Source organism: Echinops telfairi, unplaced genomic scaffold (genome assembly GCF_000313985.2).
Source record: "Echinops telfairi isolate 266 unplaced genomic scaffold, ASM31398v2 ScPeMD7_7469;HRSCAF=8507_0, whole genome shotgun sequence".
Taxonomy (NCBI): Eukaryota; Metazoa; Chordata; class Mammalia; order Afrosoricida; family Tenrecidae; genus Echinops; species Echinops telfairi.
Genome location: NW_022111372.1, coordinates 23,713,733 through 23,736,848, shown reverse-complemented (window position 1 = coordinate 23,736,848; position 23,116 = coordinate 23,713,733). Strand labels below are relative to the sequence as shown.

General features: G+C 52.6%; 1 protein-coding gene across 1 annotated transcript in view; it reads left to right on the top strand.

Moving 5' to 3' along the window:
- URB1 (URB1 ribosome biogenesis homolog) overlaps positions 1 to 23,116 on the top strand; it is a 74,594-nt gene that overhangs the window by 11,353 nt on the left and 40,125 nt on the right. The window contains exons 5-16 of the mRNA XM_030888661.2: positions 520 to 616; positions 2,037 to 2,122; positions 4,376 to 4,516; positions 5,571 to 5,695; positions 6,976 to 7,171; positions 8,526 to 8,663; positions 10,976 to 11,149; positions 12,401 to 12,530; positions 13,352 to 13,468; positions 15,105 to 15,217; positions 20,540 to 20,659; positions 22,845 to 22,961. Coding sequence (XP_030744521.1) covers positions 520 to 616; positions 2,037 to 2,122; positions 4,376 to 4,516; positions 5,571 to 5,695; positions 6,976 to 7,171; positions 8,526 to 8,663; positions 10,976 to 11,149; positions 12,401 to 12,530; positions 13,352 to 13,468; positions 15,105 to 15,217; positions 20,540 to 20,659; positions 22,845 to 22,961 — 1,554 coding nt within the window. The remainder of the gene's footprint in view (positions 1 to 519; positions 617 to 2,036; positions 2,123 to 4,375; positions 4,517 to 5,570; positions 5,696 to 6,975; positions 7,172 to 8,525; positions 8,664 to 10,975; positions 11,150 to 12,400; positions 12,531 to 13,351; positions 13,469 to 15,104; positions 15,218 to 20,539; positions 20,660 to 22,844; positions 22,962 to 23,116) is intronic.

Genomic DNA, 23,116 nt, shown 5'->3' with positions numbered 1-23,116 from the left:
AATTTGATTTGTTTAGAACAGTGGTTCTCAACCTTCCTCATGCTGCAACCCTTTCACACAGTTCCTCATGTTGTGGTGACCCCTCCAACCATAAAGTTATTTTTGTTGCAACTTCAAAACTGTAATTTTGCTACTGTCATGAATCGGGCGATCCCCAGTGGGGTCGCGACCCACAGGTTGAGAACCACTGGTTTGGAAGCAGCCATCTTTCTCCCCCAGAGTGGCTGGTGGGTTTGAGCCTCTAGCTTGCTGGGGAGCCAGGCATGTTAATCTTGAGAGGAGCTTACCTGCTGCTGACCCACATGGATGACTTCAGACTGGGACCTGAAAGTGCAGGAAGCGCAGTCGGGTGGAGGCCTGTGAGGTGGGTGGTCGGGGTGCAGAGGGGCGAAGGAAGACCGTGGGTGCAGACCCACATCCCTGGGAAGGTGCCCACAGGGAGTAGGCCCCGCCTGCCCACTGTGCGGTTTTATTTGGGGATTTGCTTGTCAGCGGTGACTGAGTTTCCTCCCCTTCCAGGGAGTGCCCGACGTCCGGCTGGCCTATATCCAGTTTGCCCTCTCCTTCTTAATCGCTGGCGATGACAACACCATCGTGCAAGTGCTTGAGTTGAAAGGTAAGTGGCCTCCGTTGTCCCTTAGGACACCCTGCTCAAGATTCTTGTAAAAATCCGAATGTCCACCATTTTCTGCAGGTTCCGGAAGACACTTGTCACCTTGCCCAGTGGGTTTGCCCTTGTGACCCCTCAGATCTTAGAGATTGGAGCCTGGTTAGTGTGTGGTGGGGGGCTCTGCTGCAGAATAGCAGACCCAGGGCTTCATGGGACTCCCTGCCAGTAGCTGTCCCCAAGAGTGAGTGAGGGTCACTGATCCTCTTAGGACCCCTGGCAGTTTATGAAGAGACTCCGCCCAGGAAGATAATAGAAGGCATGGCACCAAGGGTGGGCGTGACTTATTCGGGTGCTCAGTCAGAGCCAGTGTCACCAGGTCATGCCAAGCCTCAGGGGCAGGGGTGTCCTGGCTGAAACTCAGCTGCCGAGTGAGGGAAAGCATGGGACCTAGCAAACCGGGGGCCCAGGCATCCCTGAGCTCCCTCAAGAAGGTGTGGAGGTCGGCAGCCCTGCTGTTGCTGCTGTGGGAAGGGAAGTGACACTTCATCTCCAGGTGCAGGGGGCAGATTTTCACACCTGCTTTCTGCTGAGTCCTGCGGGGGATGCTTGCTGCTCTCTGTCCGGAGGTTGACAGTCTTCTACAAGTCCCCTGTGGTCACGTGGCCTTTTGATTAAGGGCAGTGATTGAGGTGGACTCTCGTTAGCACCTCTAATGGGATGAAGATACATTTTAGAAGCCTTTCTGGAAGACAGTCTAGCGAGAGACATTAAAACGTTTAAAATGCTTGCCCTAGCTGCTACTACCTCTAAGTAAATAACTCAGGATGGGAATAGAGATTTGGTTAGATGACACTTTTTCTTATAGGCTAAATAATTAAAATTGCACCACAAATTAGTATGTGAAGGGCATTGGTTCAGACATACTTTCCAGCAAGTGTTGGGGTCCTGGGTGATGCAAATGTCCACTCTCTTAGCTGCTGATGAAAAGTTGGCAATTTAAGTCCACCCAGAGGTGCCTCAGAAGAGAGGCCTGGCTATCCACTTCCCGAAATTAGCCATTGGACACCCTGTGGTTCTCACAGTCCCACTGCGGCACGTGGTCCTCGCGAATCAGCGTCGACCCCAGAACAGCTGGTGTGTATGGGGTTTTCAACAAGTTCCGCGGAGAGAAGTTTCAGAACAGTGGAATCGTTCCGTAACGCTCTTCATCAGTGTTGAATTAATTTTGCTTTAACGTAAGGAAATGGAAGATAAAATAGAACTCAAGAGACTGTTGAACTTTTAAGAAAGGCTCACCTGTGTTTTTGCATCAGCAGCTACTGACTTTGTGCTGTAAGAGACGTGCGGCCCCGAAGTGGTGTGCCCTCTAGACAGCAGCAGCCTTCTGTTACTCTCCTGAGTTTAACTGTGAGACGCTTGCTTTCAGAATTCATCCCCTGCATTTTTGGCTCCGGCATAAAGGAAGACAGGATCTCCACCATCAGTCTCTTGTTATCCACCCTGAAAACAAAGGTACTTGTGGGGTGATCGCCACCCGCCCTCTTTGCTTTCCTCCTCGAGGATAGCAGGCTCCTCATCCGCGTCTCCCAGGGTTCTGGAACTGGGATTTCTCCCATTACACGTTCTCTCCATCTGTCACATTGGTTTGCAGTCTTTCAGGCTGACCCGAGACCTTCTTTTTTTATATATATAAAACTATTTTGCAATGTGAGAAGTTTTATTCAAAAGAAGTAATGTTTTCTCTCTCTAGCTCAGTAGTAATATGCATTTTCAAGCCTCTAATGTATACAGAAAACATTCACAGTCACGGGGAAGGGTGAGTCAACCAGGGTGCGGTAAAGCACTGATGAAACACACAATAGTCCTCTGGTTCCTTGAGACTTCCTCACCCCGCACTACCATGACCCCGGTGCAGCTGCTTAATTCAGACTAGACCGGAGCATGTACACAGGTATAGGTAAGAGATGGGGGCTCACGACACGTGGAATCCAGGAACAGGAGTGGGGATAGCAATACCAGAAGGGTAGGGGGAAGAGGGGGAGGGAAGGGGAGGAAGGGAACTGATCACATGATCGATACATAACCACACTCCCCCTCCAGGGGGAAAAACAATAGAATCCTTGGGGGAAGGGCAATAGTGGGCAGTGTGAGATATGAAAATTAGAATAATTTATAATCTATCAAGGGGTGACAAGGGTGGGGGGTGGGAGGGAAAAAAGAGGACCTGATACCAAGGGCTCAATAGAAAGTAAATGTCTAGAAAAAAATGATGACAACATATGTACAAATATGCCTGATGCAATTGATGTATGGATTGTAATAAGAGTTGTAAGAGCCCCCAGTAAAATGATCTTTTAACAATAAAAAAAACCAAACCACTCATTAAATCAGTCTCTAACACAATCATACTGTGGCTTTAGGAAAATAATTTTCACATTTCTATTTTTCACTTATTTATGAAGAAACACACATCATGATGTTCTATCAAATATGTTTTTGAAGCCCCCTGGGAAAAAGCATGCTCTTGGCTTTTTGGTATTACAATCGTTAGAGATTGTTTAAGTTTAACTTTTGAAATAGACCAGTCCATTCTTTTTATCAGAATTTTAAGTCACTTTATTTTTTAATAATTTTATTGGGAGCTCTTCACATATGTCATAACATTCCATAATTCAAACGGATAAAGCATAATTGTACAATTGCTACTACAATCAGTCTCAAAGCATTTCTTTCTTCCTGAACTCTGTGATACCAGCTTCCCTTTATCCCCTTCCTCCCCACCCTTTCCCCCAGGAACCCTTATTGTTAGATATTATTGCCTTTTATATACATATACGCACATACATACATATATTGGATGGGGTAAGATACGGCCAAATACATATACATATATATTTGTTCCATTCTCCTACAATTCTGTTATTTGCTCCCCTCTAGTGGGGTTCCACAGTCACTGTTGCTATCAGCTCCCCCTTCCCTCCCATTCCCGTATCCTCAGGAAATCATTACTCCTGTGGCTGTTTCTGAAGGGTCATCCATCCTGGCTTTCCTGCATTGAACAATCGTAATTACACAAACGAATCTCTGTAGGTTTAACAATATTAATGAGGTAAAAAATAAGTCTTAACACTGAGGGGGGGAAATGATAAAGAGCCAGAAGATAGTTACGTGTTTCCTCAGTGCTCTATTGCACCCTGGATGTATCATCCCTTCTGTGTGGCCCTTGTGAGAGGGACTGTCCTGTCTCACAGGTGGGTTTAGGTGTCCACTGCATCCACGCCCCTTCACATCGATTCGGTGAGAGACTTTCTTAAGCAGAAATGGAGACGGGAAGGTTTAGCATCACTAGAATGGCCGCTTATGGTCAGGCAAGGCTGCTGGGTTAACATCAAGAGACTGGCCGCTGTCCAGCATACCACAGAAAGCCCAACTGAGCGCTCTCCGTTACAAAGAATATGTCTTGTATCCACTCAAAGCGTTGCTTTGTGTCCTGTTGCGTGGCCTGCCTTGCGTCAGCATTTGATGGAGCTGTGAAAACGTGCTCTAAGAGGCTTACTGACTTCAGAACAATAGCTCTGTAAACATTCAAGCAGGGAAAGTGTGTGGTTTCCCCGGGTAGGATGAAGGGAACATCGAGTGCTGTTCTTCTCCTTCCGTTTTCTGTTTTCCTGGCCAAGTTCGCTGATATTCGCAAGCATCGCTTTTCTGTCGGGGAGAAGCACGTGAACTCCAAGTCCTGAGCCTGCTTTGTTACTTTGTTTGCAGGTCGTTCACAACAAAAACGTCACAAAGACACAGAAGGTGCGTTTCTTCACCGGGCAGTTGTTGAACCAAATAGCGTCGCTTTACTCGTGGAGGGGCATCGTGGACGTGGACATCGCGGACGTGGACACGGCCGGCCACGAGGTGCGTGTGGTCCCTGTTTCCACCTGACTTTGTCAGGGGCACCATTGCCAGCGGGACAGATCATGTCACACAGTACCAGCTTAAAACACCCTGCCGCTGGGTCTCTTCCCCTTGGCCTGTGGTCGTCACCCTTACTGGAAGCAATACAATTTTCAAATGTCGTGCCTATGATCATGGAAACTCCTTTGTCCTAAATGAGACAGTCCGCTCCCCGGGGCTGAGTGGCTTCCTGCTTTCCCTGCAGTACTTGCTCGGTGGGTTCCGGAGTTCCTGCACTCTCCCTTGCTCTTTCCTTCCCACCTCCCTTCCTTCTGGAAAAGTTACAGCCAAGAAGCCCCTACGCCCTTCGTTCTACGCTGGAACATGGGGTCCCCATGAGGCCAAAGCTGGTTTTTATTTCCTCCCCCTTCCAGTCTGTGTCCTTGGGACACTCAAGGGCTGTCTCGTTGGTGTCAGACCCCTACATGCACAGGTAGCCTCTCGCGTCCTCAGCTCGTGCGGCGCAGGCTGATTCAGTCGTCATTGCTGGGCTGAGGTGGATGGAGCATTGGCTCTCTCCTGGTGACCCTTGGCCACGGACAGCGGGGTCTTCCTGGGGTGGTGCAGGCTCAGGCTTCCTGCGAGCATTACGTTAGTTCTCCTCCCAAGGGCTTGTTGCTTAGCTTTTGTCTTGCCCTGGTTTTAACTCTCGTTTTGAATACCAGCAAGCCTCCGGACCTAGTAAATGGCCCCCACTCCCCCCAGTTTTGTGAGAAAGAGTAAGAGAAGTTAAGTCATCATTAAGCCTATGGGGAAAATACAGATTTACACTTGCCCCCTACACAGAGTGTATTCGCAGCTGGCCCCACACAGGGCTCCTTGAGGGTACTTCATTACATCTGTCTGTCTGTCTGTCTTCCCTAGGTGTTTTGTTTTTGTTGTACTACAGAATGACACAGATTAAATGTCCTCGCCGTCAGTGGGTGTGTGCTACTGCCAGTTTGATCCCTGTGGCGCTTAGTAAGGTTTCTGATGGGTTTGGGACTTTCATGGAATTTTTTCAACACCCTTGCAGGCTTCTGCTGAAGAGGCGGGGAAAGCCATGGTGAGGGAGCTGGTTCATAACTTCCTGATGGATCTCTGCTGTTCGCTCAAGCACGGAATCAACTTCTATGACGCCTCTCTTGGGACCTTTGGGAGGTAACATAACAGTCCTTCCCACTGTGGGTCTGGGCCGTTGCCCCGAGTGTCCTGGCGGAGGTGCCGATAGAGGACAGGTGGAGAGGGAGTGAGTGTACCGAGTCTGGTGGGGGGTCCATTTGGAACAAGGGACGGTTCGCATGACTTTGAAGCTCCTCTCTCTGTGTGTCCTTGGCGCTTCCAGTGGAGCAGGGCACGCCTTTCCAGAAGAACCTCTCCAGTGTCACTCTTTCCCCTGCCTTGGCTTCCTGCTGTAGCTCACCACTATCTTACGTATTTATTCATTGTCTGATCACTCCCTCCTGTGCCCCAGTCTGCTTTGTGCACTGCTGTGGTTTCGGGGCCTATGAGAGTGCCTGGCACACAGTAGGCGCCTGATGAAAACAGGGAATTATACATAACAATGGTTCTCAACCTTCCTAATGCCACGACCCTTTAATACAGTTCCTCATGTTGTGGTGGCCCCCCCAACCAAAAAGTTATTTTCATTGCTACTTCATAACTGTCATTTTGCTACTGTTATGAATCATAATGTAACTATCTGATATATAGGATGTATTTTCATTGTTACAAATTGAACATAATTAAATATAATTAAAGCATAGTGATTAATCACAAAACAATATGTAATTATATATTGTGAAACATTTATGTGTTTTCTGATGGTCTTAGGTGACCCCTGTGAAAGGGTCATTTGACCCCTAACGGGGTTGTGACCCACAGGTTGACCCGCTGCTCTAGAGAACAGAGCCCCAAACCAAGCTTGTTGACTTGATTCTGACTCGTAGTGTCCAGACAGGACAGGGGTGCTGCACGGGCTTTCCAGAGCTGTCCTCTTTCTGAAAACCCTGCCACCTATGGACTCGGACGCCTGTCGGGCTGGGAGCCACACCACAATGGCAGCGCCCCAGCGTTCCTTGTAGTATAGAGCAGAGATTGGGCAGCGTTTACGGTGAGTGGGGCAGACAGTAAGCATTTCATGAGGCTCTGTGGGCTGTTTGGCCTCCATAGTGACTTAGCCGGGCTGCTATAGCATTAAAGCAGCCGTGGGCCTCTGCAAACAGGTGGAGAGGCCGCCAGAACTGAGTCGCCCCATTGCCCTGTTGTGGCTGGGCTTTCTGAGGGTGACCAGCGGAGCTGCAGGTCGGATCATTTTGAGCTCTTAGAGTAACCTGACCCTCCCTTGGCTCCTTGGGAAGGTAACGTACCTCCCTCTGGTGCACCTCAGGGTATGCGTGTTTCAGAATGATGCCAGGTGCCCATTCTCTCCCTCCCAACAGAGGAGGGAACCTGACCCTCCTGCACTTCTTGTTGGGTCTGAAAACTGCGGCGGAAGACGAGCTGGTGGCCGAGCTGGTGGTGAACATCCTGAAAGTGTGTCCCGACTTACTCAACAAGTATTTCAAGGAGACCACATTTTCCTTCCTCCCGAGGGTGAAGTCAGCTTGGTCGAATAACATCAGACTGCTCAACAAGGTAGGAAACCCCAGGGATTTTTAATCCGCGAGATAGAGCACAGAGCAGCGGATGAGGGCAGAGGAAGTGGTGTTTTGATATGTTCAAACGATTGAGAATGTCTCCCGGTGGTCTTTCGAAGGACTCCCTTGGATCAATTTGGGGTCCTATCCCCCTGAGGATGACATTTTGCTTTTCGCTGCGGGGAAGGTGGAGGCTGTGGCTATTGAATCCGCTGAGGCGATTTCATCTCAGTCATTGAGACAGTTTGCTGAGAGTACAGTCTCAGCGCTTGTGGGAGAATTGTCCTGAGCTGCCTTAGTTGTAAGGGGTGTTTTCAAGATTGCGGTGTCTAGTAATTGGCACAAACCAAAATATTACTCTGAACACCAGTCCGAATGGGTGGGGTAGGTGGGTCTGCATTCTCTTCCCTCTGATCCAACGGGAATGCTGTTGTTAGAGCCTATGTGCCTGAACAAGACACTGCCCGAACCGCGGCCGCCCTCCTTACTGGAAATCACTCAGCAGTGATGCTCAGCTCCGTTAGCTCTCTCTGCTCAGATTATGGAAGCCTCCGGGGAAGCGAGGAGCCCTGGGGTGGTGGGTCAGCACACGCCTGGAGAGCAATGTGATAGTGACCGCAGTGGAAGCCCCGTGGGGGACTTCTACACCCTGTCCTACAGGGTGGCCGTGGGAAGTACCTGGGGTTTCTTTTTATACCCGAGCCGGGGTGACGTGTAAAACAAGCCCCTATCCCTGTATCCACTCACTGGTTCTGAAGGGCCTGTCTTGTGCGCTCCCCACATGTGTTTTGGGGTCAGAAGGATGCCCTCTGTCAAACCTCACTTTGCTGAAGATCCGCTGAGGCCGATGGCTGAGGCCGAGCGCCTGAGCTTCCCAGGCCTGACGTGGAGCCTTCCATTGGTTACCAGCTGTGTGGCCCCAGGGGACTCCAGCACCCTCATCGAGGTACAGCTTTGTCCCCTACAAACAAGCATTTTAAGTTTTTGAACGGAAAGGATCCCTGCCCCAGAGGGTTGTTTATGAAGCTTCACAGAGATGACCTCCTTTGGCAGGGGCCTCCCGAGTGCAGTTCCTGGGACATGGACGCCACTTTGAATTTATTTGCCATTCCCGGTTTGACGCGGCTCCCTGTACCCCGGGCCCGGGTCTGCTGTGCTGGGTGCCGGTCCTGTGCCCTGGCTTGTCTTTAACAAGTGGGTTTTGTGTTTACCCTTCTGGATCCTCTTCCTGGGAATTCCCTGGGCGTTGATCCCTAACGGTTTCACTGACTTCTCTGCCAGGTGCCTGAAATCCACTCCAGGTTTGACGCCTACCCCTGGCGCCAAGTAATTCTCTTTTCTTATTTCCGTAGATCTACGAGGCCCAGCCGGAGATTTCCCGGGCGTTTCAGACCAGGGAGTTTGTCCCCTTGCCTCGGCTCCTCCAGATGGTGATGGTGACCACCGTGCCTCCGGTCTGCAACAAGACCATGTTCACCCAGGCGTTAAATGTACGCTGCTTCCAGAACTTTCCCCACGGGCAGTGTGTGGGCATGGATTTGGGACTACCAGCCTGGGGGTTCATTTCTTGTCAATGGGCCTTTCTCCTGAGGAGCCCCAGGGTGGGCTGGAACCACCAGCCTTTCAGTTAGTAGCTAAGCCCTCTAACCAGCACCTGCACCACCGGGACTTGGGCCTGCCCTAGGGTGGGAGGAGAGACCTCAGGTCTGGTTAAAGGCCAGTGCCCCTGATTCAAGTCTCCTGGGTAGCATTTCTGGATGAGGTGGCACTGAGAGTGGCCTGGCCAGGCCTTTCCTGGGGTTTCAGTGAGTGGCGAGGGGTGGCTTCTGAGGGTTGTCTCCTCTGAGGACCAGCTGCCTCCAGCCATCATTGCAGGTTGCTTTCACGGGAGGAAAAAATTGCTGTTTGCGTTTCGTGTAATCACTAGAGTCGACAGTCTGAGGGCACTCGCGTCTTTCACCGCAGCGTCGTGGGCTCACGTGAGTGGCTGGCTAGAAATTGTTGGCACACCTGGGTCCTGGGACCCTTCTGGTTCATGCCCCCAAACCCAGGTTGTCGCATGACGTGCCTGAGGGAGGCCAGGTGTTCAGAGTGACTTTAGTGGGCCAGGTGGAGCCTCTGTCCTCATGTCCCCTACCCTTGCTGGTGGGACGGGGCTGGCCAGCCCGCTGGTGCTGGGGTGGCTCTGACTGTGCGGAGTAAAGACACGGGAGCCCAGCAGTTGGACTGAAGACCTTCTGATGACCTCTACCAGTGGGCTGAGGGGTTGGGAGAAGAAAGCCCATATGTTGCTCAGCAGACACGTCTTTTTGTTTGGCTCGCCAGGTCCTCATGGGCAAAAGTCAGACCCAGCGAGCCCGCCCCAGTGTTTGATCGGAGGCGCTGGCATTTTATCCTTCGGGGCTTGTGAGGAGACAGAACTTGAGTCCATGTGTCACATGCAGCCGCTCCGAAGACCAGGGGCCATTTCATCCCCGAAAGCCTCACCTTGCTTCTCCCGTCCCCACCCTAGCAGGATTGTGCCCTGGGAGAGGTGTGCCGCCCTCCAGGGCAGGTGTTCTCAGGGAAAACCCGGGGCAGAGACGGCCATGCAGGCCGCTCCTCCAGCTGGTTCAGGAAGTTCAGCATCAAGACTTATGGCTGGAAAAAAATTTAAATAATAGTTTTCTTTTATGTGATTACAGTCTTGTGTAAGAAGAAAATTTAGCAGCACACGTTTTTAAATCAGAAAGGAAAGAGCTGCCGTTACTTTAGAAATGGAAAGTTGGGTTTAGAGGCAGGGTCCCAGGCTGCTGGGTGAGCTTTCTGTTCCCAGCCCTTTGAGTGGATGCGTGAATACTTGGTTGGGGCGCTGCCTCTGAAGTCAGGAGGTCAGAGCCATTACTGCTGTAGAGTATTTAAGGAAGCACCCCTGTGGTTTGCAATAACCAAGGGCCTTCCAAAAGTTCAAAGACTGGAGTGAAAGGTCATAGGGTTGTTTCTTTACCCATGAACTTGTTGAAGCCCCCCTTGTAAGCACATGGCACTACCTGGAGTGCTGGGATGGAGGACTGAGGTGCTGGGTGAAAGTAGACCAGTACGCCTTTAGTGAAGTTAACTCCCCTCACTGGTGCCCCTCCAACTTGAGCGAGACCGTGTCAGAAGGCAGGTTCTGCTTCAGCAGGTCCGGGCAAGGCCCGGGACTCTGCATTCCCAGCAGGCTCCAGGCGGTGCCCACACTGCAGACCCTCAGACCACACAGTGAGGACCAAGGGCCATGGCTTGCTCCTCTTGGACCCAGCGCAGGTCTGAAACCTTTCTTGGTCTCCGCAGTGAGAGTGAGCTGGGAAGGCCTTCCCGATTGTCATTCTGAGTGTCATTGGAAGGAGGGAAACTCGGGTGTCCACGGCCTCGGCACTGGGCCGTGTGTCTGTGGAGCCTGGAGTGACGTCCATCCTGGAGCCCCCGTTGCATTTTGTGGTCATCGCACCCCCTGGAAGTCACGTGCTTTCAGAAGCGGCTGGTTAGGCTCTGGGGCTGTCGGCGCAGACCCTTCTCAGAGAGGCCTGCTCAGCACAGACCTAGAGAGCCCAGAGCCTCGAGGCAACACCGAGGGCCGTGTTCTCAGCAGTGACTATAGAGTCAGGCCCGGCGGGTGTCAGAGGACAGGTCCCCAGGGGCCTCTTCTCACCCGAGGGTAGAGGTCAGTGGTCTTCTGTGACTTGCTGTCGCAGAAAGGGCTGCGGCCAGTCCCACGCTGGGCGGGCATGGATCTGCTGTCTCCCCGGAGACGTTTGTGGATTTGGCTCTCTTGTCTCTGCAGCTGGACAGCACGTCGGTGAAACACACAGCTCTGTCCCTCGTTTCCGGCATTTTGAAGCGAGCATCGAAGACGATTGACCACTGCCTGGATCGAGAGGTGTGGCAAGAGCCAGGCGTGTACTCACCTGCGATGATGGAGGAATTCGTGCAGCTCTTCCGGGAAGCCCTGAGCAAGGTAGGTCTGGAAGCCGGATGGCTCCTCTGATCTCACACCCGAGGACGCCGGCGTGAAAAGGCCGGCGATCCTGGGAGCTCGGAGGGTGGGTGCTACGTGAGATCGAGCTGAAGCCACAGGGTGGGAACAGCTGTGGTCTGATATATGTGGACCACTTCCGATGACAGACCGCGGTGCCGCCCTTAGAGCAGGCCCCGAAGACCTCTGATGGAATGAACACGCGGAAGACGGCCCCTCTTGCCGTAGAAACGGGTCGTGTGGTTCTCATGTCGTCTTCTCCCAGGAGCTGGTGGCGCGTCCCTCCTCCCAGCCTCCATGCCCTGCACACAGGCTTTCCTGGGGCTGGGGGCGGGAGGCCGCTCTCCTGTGGAAATGGGCATCAGCAGGTCCTAAGAGGTGCTTTTTATATTCCAGTGTTTGATCTTCTACCAGCTCCTTGTGGTGTGTATTCTAGGACTTCACAAAAGCACCTACTGGCACTGGGGCTTGCGAGCCCCTCGGCCTGTGTTCTCTCCCCCCACTCTCAGACACACCCATGCACCCCTCCCGCCCTCCCTCGGACAGACTGTGGCACACGGACTCCCACCCACTCACATTCGGTCTCACCGGCTCTTTCTCACCCACACCCCCTTTCTCTCACCATGTGTACTTGGGCCTCACTCGTCGCCTTTGCCTGACGTTAGCCTGCGTCCGTTCTCTTCCTCGTGGGTGGGACTGCACCTTGTTTGTTGGTTTGTGAGTTAGTTTATTGTGCCAACCTGGCCGATAAACACATGTGGGGTTAATTGAAGGGCAGAGGGATAAATGGCTCGGCGAGCCTCGCCTTTCTAGTTCTAGGGTCTCGTGCTTTGTGATGGTCGCACCAGGGTGCAGCTGCCTTAGCAGTTCCCAGCTTCAGCTTGCAAGGCTGACTTCCTGCAAGACCTCCCCAAGGAGAAGCCGCATAGACCTACCCCGATGCAGCCCTGGGTGCTGGAGCAGCCGTGTGGAGACCCCTGCCAGCGCTGAGATGTTTACATGTTCACTGATTCGACTTTCCTCATGTTTTGCGAGATGGAGGAGGACTTTGTGGATTGGTGTTGGACATATGGGTTCATGGGTTAATGTTGGACTTGTGGGCTTGGGCAGCACTGGGATGTTTTCGTGATGCGCACTTAACCTTTATATAAAACTCTCATATACATGAGTCTGTGGATTTGTTTCTCTAAAGCACCCAGACTAACCAGTTGGTGTCTTTGCTTTCCCCTTTAGATGTTACCAGACCTGAATACTATCGTGTGGGTGTGGCAGACTCTTAAAAAACCAGAGGCCAAGCAGGATGACGAGAATGTAAAGAGGAAGGGTGACGTGACTCCCACTACCGATGCGGTTCCACAGAGCGGTGAGGACTGTGTGTGTGTGTGTGTGTGTGTGTGTGTGTGTGTGTGCGCGCGCGTGTGCCCGTGTGCACACGCTTTATAGCAGTTCTGGGTGGAAGGCCTCTGACTGTGGAGGTCCCTGGTGCCCTTTTGGGCCTGGGGAGAGGAACTGGCTGGGAATCAGGAGGTCGAGTTCTAGTTTGTGTTGGACATGTGCGCACGCAGTGTCTCTCAGCCAGCACGTGGAGGTGGGCAGTAGTCCCTTTCCTGCTACAGCGCGTGCTCACTGGACAGACCCGCCCCCGGCCAGACTGTGGGCTTCCTGCCTGACGAATGTCACATCTCCTCCTCCTGTGACAGCCGTTGAACTCAGAGGCCGGTCCATGGTCACCGCCCTGAGGCGGGCATTTGACCTGGCCGGTTAGACATACATTTCAAATTTGATGTATTTATGTATTTACCGCACGGACTCCTTGGTCTCCCTGGGGCTCAGTCAGCAGTTGGTTAGTGACCCAGCCAGGAGTCGGGATTGGGCCCCTTTCCATGGGCACCTGACTGCCCTGTGGTCTCACAGAGTTCTTGATGGCTAACCAAGGAGAGAAAAGAGGCATACTTCTTTTTTTTTCTTTTAAAAAAATCATTTTATTGCGGGCTCGTACAACTCTTATCACAATCCGTATGCATATCCATTGTGTCAAGCACATTTGTCGCCATCATCATTGTCAAAATATTTTCTTTCCCCCTCCCTCCCCGTGGCATCCCCCCCACACACACACACCTCCACCCCCACCCGCCGAACCCTTGAAGCATTCTTCGTAATGACAGCTGGTTTGCTTGGTCCCAGATGATGCAGAAACCCTTCTCTTGAAAGCCGTCCTGCTCCAGGCCATATGCTTGTACCAGAAGGTGGTCCCCCACGTGGTCATGCAGTACAACTTTGACTTCAGCAAGCTTCTGAAAGGTGGGTGTCCGGATGGCAGGCCCTGCTCTGTCCTGTCTGCCGGTGAGGCTGCAGGAAGCCAAGGGCCCGCAGGCTGGCAGGCAGTTGTGTTGGCATCCCTGGTCCCTCCAGCCTGGTTCTTTTAATCTGGGCCAGTCTTTTAAAAAAAAAAAATTCTCTACTCCTAGAGAATCCCCTGGCTGCATGAATGGCTAAGGGCTTGATTACTAGTCCAAAGGTTGGTGGTTCGAGCCCACCCAGAGACACTTTGGAAGACAGGTGATCTTCTGAAAGGTCAGAGCCTTGCAAACCCTGGGGCAATTCTATCTGACACGCATGGGATTCCGTGAGTCAGAATCCTCCTTCAGTAACGTTGGGGGAGCACTTTGCAGCAGCGAGATTGGAGGGGCAGAGCCAGGCTGCCTGGCCTGAGTCAAGTCCCGCTGCGGACAATCCACAGCCTTTTCCGAAGGGCGCAGGGTGTAGGGCTGGAATGGGAACAGAGGCCCTTAGAAGTTGCGGCCTTTTCACACAGAGCCATTTTTAACCTGGCTCTGGCGGTGCAGTATACGCAGCGGGCTGCTAACCCCAAGGTCAGCAGTGTGAAACTACCAGCCACCCTGTGGAAGAAAGACGAGGCTCGCTACTCTTAGAGAGTTACGGTCCTGGAATCCCCCAGGGGCCATGTTCCCTGCCCTGTCGGAGCACTGTGAGCTGGAATAGACTCAGGCAGAGTGCCTCCTGTGTTACCCCAGCGAGTTGCGTTCAGACTACTTGTCCGAGCCACAGTGAACTTCTCTGGCTCTGCTCCCTTGATGGTGCAGGTTGTCCAATAAAAAGGGCTTTGTAGTTGGGCCTACAGAAGCACCCTTGGGAGATTGCCATTCTTGGAATTTACACACGCTCTTGAAATGATCCTTCCCCAAGGCCGTAATTAATAGTTTACTTGTTTGAAAGTAAAGGGTCCTCTTTGCCATGAGAATATGACGTTTGCTAGGCCGTGGCCACTTGGTCCTTGGCCGCCTGGTCCTCCTCAACCATTGGAGGAATCTAGAGGCCAGACCACAGGGTGAGGATGCATGCTGGCGCCTCGGTCCCTACCCACAGGTGCCACAGGCTCGGGAGTAGGCACGGCAGGGGGGGGGGGCGCAGTGTTACCGAATGGCTGCGTTTGGGGTACAGCGTGAGGTAGCGTGGGCGGGGTGAGCTGTGGGAAGAGGTTCGTGTAGCTAGAGGGCACGTGGATTTGGGCTCTTTTCAGGGGCTTGGGTAAACCTTGGGAGGGAATCTTTGGGAGGCGCCTGTGATCAAGCCCTGGTCTACTGACCAACAGGTCGATTGCTTGAATCCACCCAAAGGGACAGAGGAAGAAAGGCCTAGTGACCTAAGGACAGCTTTTGTAAACTGGAGCAAATCTACCCTGCACCCGTGGGGTTACTAGGAGACAGAATGGGTTTGGTTTGGGGAAAAGGAGATGTTGTCAGGCGAGCCACACCTAGGCATGTGGGTGGGCCACAGGTAAGCGACAGGATGGGGGGCATGAGCCCCAGAGGGCACCTGACCTCAGACGTGGAGCTCTGTGCCTATTCTGCCAGCGGCAGCCGTGCTGGGGGCACTACCTCCTGTAACTGCCTGTGTTTCTGCTTTTGCACTGTAGGTGTCATCTCAGAGCAGGGCCTCCGTGACGAGGTCCCGCCCCTTCTGCAGCACCACCTGCTGAAGGTGGCCCTGGAGCTGCCCGCCAGCAAGTTCTCCTGGCTAAAGGCACAGGTAGGCAGTAGGCAGGGGTCTGTCATGGACTGTCCTGCTGGGCTTGTGGGCTTTCTTGCCCAGGGACTTCCAATGACATCAGATGCCTGGCATGGTCAGGGGCATGATGGGTGTGGCTTCTCTTGCAGAGAGACTGGAGTTGTCAACCAGGTCTGCACACCTCTTTGCTCTGATAAGCACAAGGTGCTCAGCATGTCCTTGGAGCCCCTGGGTGGTGCAAATGGTTTGCACTGGGTTTTAGCTCTGCCAGAAGTACCTTGTAAGAAAGCCCCGGCGACCTGGTTTCTGAAAATTCAGCCATTGGAAACCCTGTGAGCTCAGCTCTGCTCTGACTGAATGAGGTCACAGCGTGAGTCAGAGCACACTCCATGGCTCCCGGCTAACTGGTCAGCGTGTCCCGCCTGAAAAAGCACCTGAGTAGTAGAAACCCAGACCAAACCCACTGCCATCCCGTCAGCGCCGACTCACAGTGACCCTGTGGGACAGCGCAGATTTGCCTCTGCGTTTATGAGACTGTAACTCTTGTGGGAGAGAAAAGGCCCATCTTTCTCCCAAGATGCCGCCTGGGCTCCTTTTTCATGGGTAAGAGAGCCAGTTTTCAGTTGTTGTTGTTGTTTTTATTTATTTGTGCTCTTGTTGTTGTTTTTAATTTGACGGTTTCTCACTCTTGTCGTTTAGAAGTCTCTCATCTTTGCAGTCATCCGTCCCTAGGGTAGGTGTGGTAATAGGTGCCAAGTCAGGAGAGGGTTGAATGCGGGCAGAAACAGCATAGATTGCCAGGACGGACTCTCTTTGTTGTTTCCTACATTCTTCAGCGCTGGAGGTGTAGTGGTCACATATTGGGCTGTGAACCAAAAGGTATACAGCTCGAAACCCCCAGAGGCCCTGCCGAGAAGAGGGGCTTTCTACTTCCGTCAAGAGCTACAGCCTCGGAAACCCACAGGGGTGCTTCTACCCTGCCCTACAGAGTCACTGTGACTCAATCCACGTGATGGCAGTGGATTTGGGTTAATGTCTTCTAGAGCTTTCCAGAAATCCTAACAAAAGCTCAGGATGCAGCGGGTATGCGTTCATCTGTGTATTTAAACAGAGAGAAAATATGTCCATGCAAAATTCAGAATTGTGTAGGTGTGTTTTGTTATTTTAGTAGTGGCTTAGGTCTGCTGCAGACCCCCACTTGAAGTGAGCTGGATTGTTCACAGTTTTCCCAGGGAAGGTTAGGATTGCAAGGCACTGGGATCTGTATACTGTTTTCCCTGTTAAGTCCCACCTGCCTACAGTTCACCTGCATTTAGTTGGTGGGCCTTTTCCTAAGAGCTCACTGTGGGCCAGGCTTTACACAGTCACAGCTCAGAGAGTTAAAAAGCAACGAGAGAAGTGTCTTCAGGGTCTCAACACTACGTGGTGGGGCCAGAACACCACCCTCCTGTGCAGTTTCCACCCATGCTCTGCCCTCGTCCTTTGTACCTCACCGAGGTTACCGCCACGGGGTGGTTCTCCAGTGCTGCCGCAGGGCATTCACAAGCAGATGCAGTCTCACGGCTCAGGAGGCTGGAAGTCCAAAGTCAGGATGCCAGCTACGGGAAGGCTTTCTCCCTCTCTCGGCTCTGAAGAAAGGTGTGGGATATAAGTAGGCTTTTCCCAAGCTTTGTCTCCCCCCAAATATGTGCCAAACCTAAGAGGCTGCTTGCCAGCACATGGTGGGAGGTCAGATGTTTGGAGATGTTCTCCCTGAAGGTATCAGCCGTCCAGAGCAATCAGACTACTGTCTGGTCCACCTTAGGTGGGGCTCACACCCTGTTGATAGGATAGTGATTGTCTCCCTGGAGAGCTCAGAACAGGTCAAACCAGTTTAATGACATCCAAGGTTAGGCTGCCATCCTGAATCTAGGATCCCCCCTTCATGTCACATGTGTGCCCTTAATCCCTCCTCTTCCTAGAACATGTATTACCCTCAGATCATCCCCCTCCCATTACTGTATTACCTATAGTACAACCCCTTCCTGTGACGTATTCTTTACCTGTAATCAGGGGGCTTGCACACCCCCAAAAGATAGATGAACCTTGGTTAGAAATAAATCGCTCTCTCTCTTCTCCCCTCTCCTCTGCCTGTGCTGTGCGCAGACCTGGCTGGTGAGATCATGGCCGTCCAGGAGGTGAACATGCTACCGTGAAATGTGTCTGACTCCTTTAACTTCTGTTCTATCTCTCTTATTCTCTATGACTTTACTATCATCTTTATATATCATAACCGTACAATCGCGCCTACCAGACCCATGATAATGTGAGGTGCTGATTTCCCCCACAGAAAGGTCCTTGTCTCCTTTCAACATGTGTGGGCCCAGCACCCCTCGGAGAGCTCTTGACATCAATCTTGCCCCAGGTGTGGGAGGGCCTGAGCCCCTGGATCCAAAGGAGGCGCTCCACTCCCAGCTCCTTGTTCCCAGTGCAGGTCTGGTCTCTTTGATCTCTGCTCCTTTCTTCTTTGAAATGTTCTCTCATGGAAGGTGCTGTAGGCCACACCCCAGGCAACACCTGGACCTCAGCCCTGGGATGGGATTAAGGGTGTTTTCCTCACCTTCAGTCCTCTCACTGGTTTATTACATCAGTTCACGTCACGTGGCGACCACAGTGACGTCATTGCATGACTGAAAAACCACCGAGGGTCATGACCTGGCCAAGTTGACACATCCTGACGGGGACCCAAAGCAGTCCGTGAGCCACAGACCACAGAGAGATGGGTGACAGCCCAGAGGCATGGCGATTTGGTTTTCACCCCGGCAGTGTCAGCTGGATAATCTAGTTAAACAGGGAGCCAGTTCGAACAAGCGTCGGTGAGGGTGTGGAGAAGCTGCAGTCCCGTTCACTGCTGGTGGGAATATAAAAGCATGGCAGTGCCCACTGGGAAAGCTGGCCCACCTGACCCAGAAATGTCCGTCTTGGTGCGTGGCCACACGAAGGCAAGGCTGGAGCAGAAGCCCGCCTTCATCGCAGTTGTTTGCACCGTAGCCCAAAGATGGAAATGGCAGATGAACGAGTCAGCAAAACGTGATGCGTAGACCCAGTGGAACGTCAGTCATGCTCAGGGAGGAGAAAGCCCTGCTGACACGTGACTGCACCTTGGAAGCATGCTGGGTGGAATAAAGCCCACACCAAACTGCCCCTGCTAGTTTCCCAGACTACCTCATCACGGGAGTAGAAAGCCCCATCTTTCACCATCGGGGGATGGTGGTTTCAAACTGCAGACCTTTCAGATCACGGCTTAACGTGTAACCACGATGCCACCAGAACCCCTGGATAGAGTAAGTCAGCTGCAAAAGGACAAACAGTGTATGAGCTCATTTACACGAAGCAAACAAATAAGTAGAAAGCTGAGAATTATTAGCGGTTACCAAGGAGGGCACTTAGTGTAGCTCATGGTGGTGGAGTTTTGGATGAGGATATCGGTACTATTGGCACCACATGAGAAATGAAATCTGGGTCACTGCGTGGTAAATGTGGACATGATTGGCTTAGTGGGCGATCTGGGATTTATCTAGCCACCACAATCAATTTGAAGGCGTTGAGCCAGGCGACTCCTGCTCGTGGTAATCCCACGTGTGTTAGTAGAACTGCACTCCACAGGCTTCTCGTGTGTGTGGTAGCTTGCAGGCCTTTCTTACAAGGGGGCTCTGGGTTGAACTGCAACCTTTTGATGAAGAGCTAGGAGCATCAATTGTTCACACTCCTGAAAGAAACCTTAATTTGAAGGAACCTGTGTTAGTCTGGGTTGACTTAGAGAAACAAACCCAGAGACACTCGGGTGTTCAGGAGACAGCTTGATACCAAAGAGCAATTGTATATCAAGAGAAACACCCCAGCCCATTCCAGATCACGTCCATACGTCCGGCATTAGTCCCTAGATTCCTCTTCTGACTCACGTAGCACTCACAATAATGCCATGTGCAGGAAGATCACAGGCTGGTGGGTGGAAAGTCTTGTGGATCCAGTGGTGGTGGAAGCATCTCCACCTGGCTCCTCCAGCTCCTGTGTGTGTCTCCTCAGCAGGAAGGTGAGGCAGAGAGAGAACGTGGTCTGCCTCCCAGGAGAAAGAGGAAGTTCGCAGAATCCTCATGAGAAGGCCACACCCACAAGGAGGCATCATCAGGCCGTGAACTGATTGACAGGATAGACACCACCCCTAGACGTATTTATCAAGTTGACATGAAATTACGTAGCTACCACAGAACCCTTATTATCCAAATAGTCCTTTGTTCTCATGCCTCATCTTACACATGCAAGGCTTTATCTGCTGGCTGGCCTCTGGGTTAGATTAACCCCACCACTGTGTGCTGTTTGGACCTTCCTCAGTGCAGTCAAACACTGACTTGCTTGGGGCTGGGGATTTGGAGCTCTGTGCTTTTCTGAAGGAGCCCTGGTGTAGTGGTTACACATTGGGCTGCTAACTGCAAGGTCTTCAGTTCAAAACCACCAGCCACTCCTCAGAAAGACGGGTTCTACTCCTATAAAGAGTTATAGTCTCAGGGCAATATATGACAAAATAATAATTTATAAACTATCAAGGACTCATGAGGGAGGTGGGAGTGAGGAGTGAGGGGAAAAATGAGGACCTGTTGCCGGGGGCTTAAGTGGAGAGGAAATGTTTTGAGAATGATGAGGACAGTGAATGTACAAATGTGCTTTACACAATTGATGTGTGTATGGATTGTGATAAGGGTTGTATTTCCCCCTAATAAAACGATAAAATAAAAAGAGTGATAGTCTCAGAAGCCCACAGGGGCAGTTCCCGCTGCCCTGCAGGGAGGGCTGCTGTGAGCCGGCATCAACTGGATGGCAGTGGGCTTGTTTTGGGTTGGTACTTCTCTGAGACGTGCCCTCCAAGCCCAAAGGCCTTTTAAATGGCTATAGGAGTGGTTGGCTTTATCAGAGCTGGCTTCTGATGAAGTGGCCTATTCTTTCGCTGCCACCCCTCACAGGATAGCATCTCACCCCCAGCTCTACCATCAAACGGCAAGGGAGTCACCCGCTCTGCAGATGCCTCAGTTTCCACTAAGTAAAACAGACAGCTTTGTAGCCAGCACAGGTCACGGCAACTTCCTGTTCTCACGCTCTGCATGGTTACTACCATGACTGTGCTGGGGGCTTGGGGGAGGTCCTTCACTTTCCAGTTGCATCGTAAATAAAATATCAAGAATAAAATAGAAAGGTGTCTTGCCGAGGCGTGAGTTACAGCGCTGTCCTGGAAAGGGCCAGGCCTCCAGGCATACACTGTGTGTCCGGCAAGTGACAGCCCCCTTGTTTTTCTAATGTTGTAAACCCTAGGAGGGCCCAGATGCAGAAATTGTTGGAGGAGACCGGTCGGTGTTTTACTTACTGATGAAGATGTTTGTGACCAGTGGCCATTCACAGCTCAAGTTGTCCACCAAACTGCTGATCATCAAGGTGAGCATTCTGAGTCCTTTCCCCCCCAGCTTTGCACCGAGAGGAGCTCGGCCAGGTCATCCCTGCAGGAGCAGCTCAGGAAACCCTTGTTGCCTGAAGGCTGCTTTGAAAGACTGTTGTAAAACTAGATGTCATGGATGCTCTAGTTCATGAAGGGAGGAAGTGTGAGCTCTCACATCCTGTCCCTACCTACTGGGTAGCACTGGGCAAGTTCCTTAATCTTTCCGGAACCTTCTTTTCCCATGGTGAATGGGGATACTCAAGCCACAGGAGAAATGTACTGAGGGAGTGGCCCTCTGGACGCCCCACAGCCCTGAGCAGTGGCTCTTCAGTGGGGTCTGCCTCGCCTCCTTACCTGCAGACTCTCAGGCTTTCTGGGGACCTTGTCCCAGGGACCCTTCCCCACAGCGCCAACATCCATCCCGAGTCACACTCAGGGGCTGAGCCATTTGTTACTCCCCTCTCTGCTCTGGCTGGGACTCGGCTGCCCCTGGCTCCATCTGCTTTCACTGTCACAGGAGGAGATCTAGTGGCTCCTGTCCACCATCGCTGTTGAGCCTACAAAGTGCAGCGCTTCCTGGCTGATTCTTGGCCCTTTACTCTCCTCCCCCGAGCTGCTTGAGGAATGAGCCTCTGGGCACGGAGCCCAGGTGGCACAGTGGGGTAAGCCACTGCACTGGAGAGAGAGGAGGCAGTCTGCTCTCATAAAGATTAAAAAAAAAAAAAAAGACTAACTTTTGTCCAGTGAATTCCACCTCACAGCGACTGTACAGATCACAGCATTGGATACCCCATAGGGATGGCTCTCCAGGTCGGAAAGAGTTCCCGTGAGTCAGAATCAACTTGGCAGCAGTGGGCTTGCTGTTTGGTTTAGCCCTGAATTCTCACAGGCCGCGGTTTCTGCACAGGCAGTGCAGGTGCGAACATAATGCCAGCCAGTCCCATGACCACGAACTGTAAGAGGAAGTCCCTGGGCGGCACACGTGGCTAAGCGCTTGCCTACTAACAGAATGGTTGGCGGTTCACATCGCCCCAGAGGGGCCTCCAAAGAAGGACTGGGCAGTTTTCGTTTAGGAGTTCGTCCACTCCTTGCTGTCAGCCATGGTCACCCCCACGGAGCACCCCCTCCTTTTTAAACTGCTAATGGGTGGTGAAATCAGCCTGGTCCGCTTTGCCCTGGGTGCCCTCTGCTGCTGAGCTCTGTGCCAGAAGGCCATCCTAGGCCCAGTCTGTGTGCTCAGGCCATGTGGGATCCTCAGTCGCTCCCACGCACCCCCAGAGCAAATCCAGTTTCAGAACAGGTTCTCTCCTGTCGGAAATGGTGGTTGCTCCTCGTTCAAATTCTCGCCCCTTTGGGTGGCGCAACTGGTTCGCTATCCGGGAGAAGTCTGTGCCTGCCGAGGGGTGAGTAGCCAGGAGGGCTCAAGGAGTCCTGCACGCTCTGCTCGTCTCTCCATAGCCGGGCGGAGATCCGGCTCTAGCTGTAGCAGCAGAGTTTTTCTCCTTGCTTACGTAGCAGGGAGCCCCCTGTGGAGTAGGGGCCACACGGTGTGCTGCTAGCCACACACTCAGCAGTTCGAAACCACAGCTGCTCTGTGGGAGGAAGGTGAGGCGCTCTACTCCCATTAAGCGTTTCCGTCTTGGAACCCACAGGGGCAGTTCTACCCTGCCCTCTAGGGTCACCGAGTTGGAATCTACTGGCTGGCAGGGAGTCTTGCTTTTCACTTAGGAACTGAGGAACGGGACTCCGAAGCAGAGCACGAGGCATTGTGGTGTCTTAGCACAGGACGATCGTTGATCGTGTTCCTGGTTGCCCTGGGCAGGGGGGATCTTATTTGGAAGGAAGAATGCTTAGACCGGGGGTGGGGAGCCTTTTGTCCTGCGGAGGGCCCTTTGGGCGTCATAACATCCTTCTCCGGCCAGACTGGCCAGACTTGTCATGAGCTCGTCCCTGATGTGATGGCTGGAACTCTTCGCTTGGATGAGCTGTCCTGATGGGTTTGAGGGCCTCCTATGGCCAGGAGCCCAGGCGCTCCCCACCCCTGGTTTAGAGTAAGTTGTGGCTTTGGCTAAGAAGCATGCCCCATGAGCCTCTGCATTCTGCTGGGGGCATGCTTAAGCTGCGTCCGCACCCCCGGGATGCAGGCTCCTCCCGAGTCTCCACCGAGCCTCTGCCTCCTGACAGATCCTGCGCGACACGGGGGTGTTTGAGCACACCTGGAAGGAGCTGGAGCTGTGGCTGGAGCACCTGGACCACACGCCGGAGGGGGAAAAAGAGGCCGTGATTCAGTTTCTGGAAAGCGTAAGCACACATGCCCCGTCTTCCAGGGTAAAAGGGTCAGAGGATGCCGAGGCGTGGTTAAGTTAGCCTGCGTGCCCGGGAGACATTGCGGTGCGCCGGTGCCCCGAGGCTGCTCTTCATGCCTTTCTTCCTAACTCTGGCCGAAACTTCCGTAT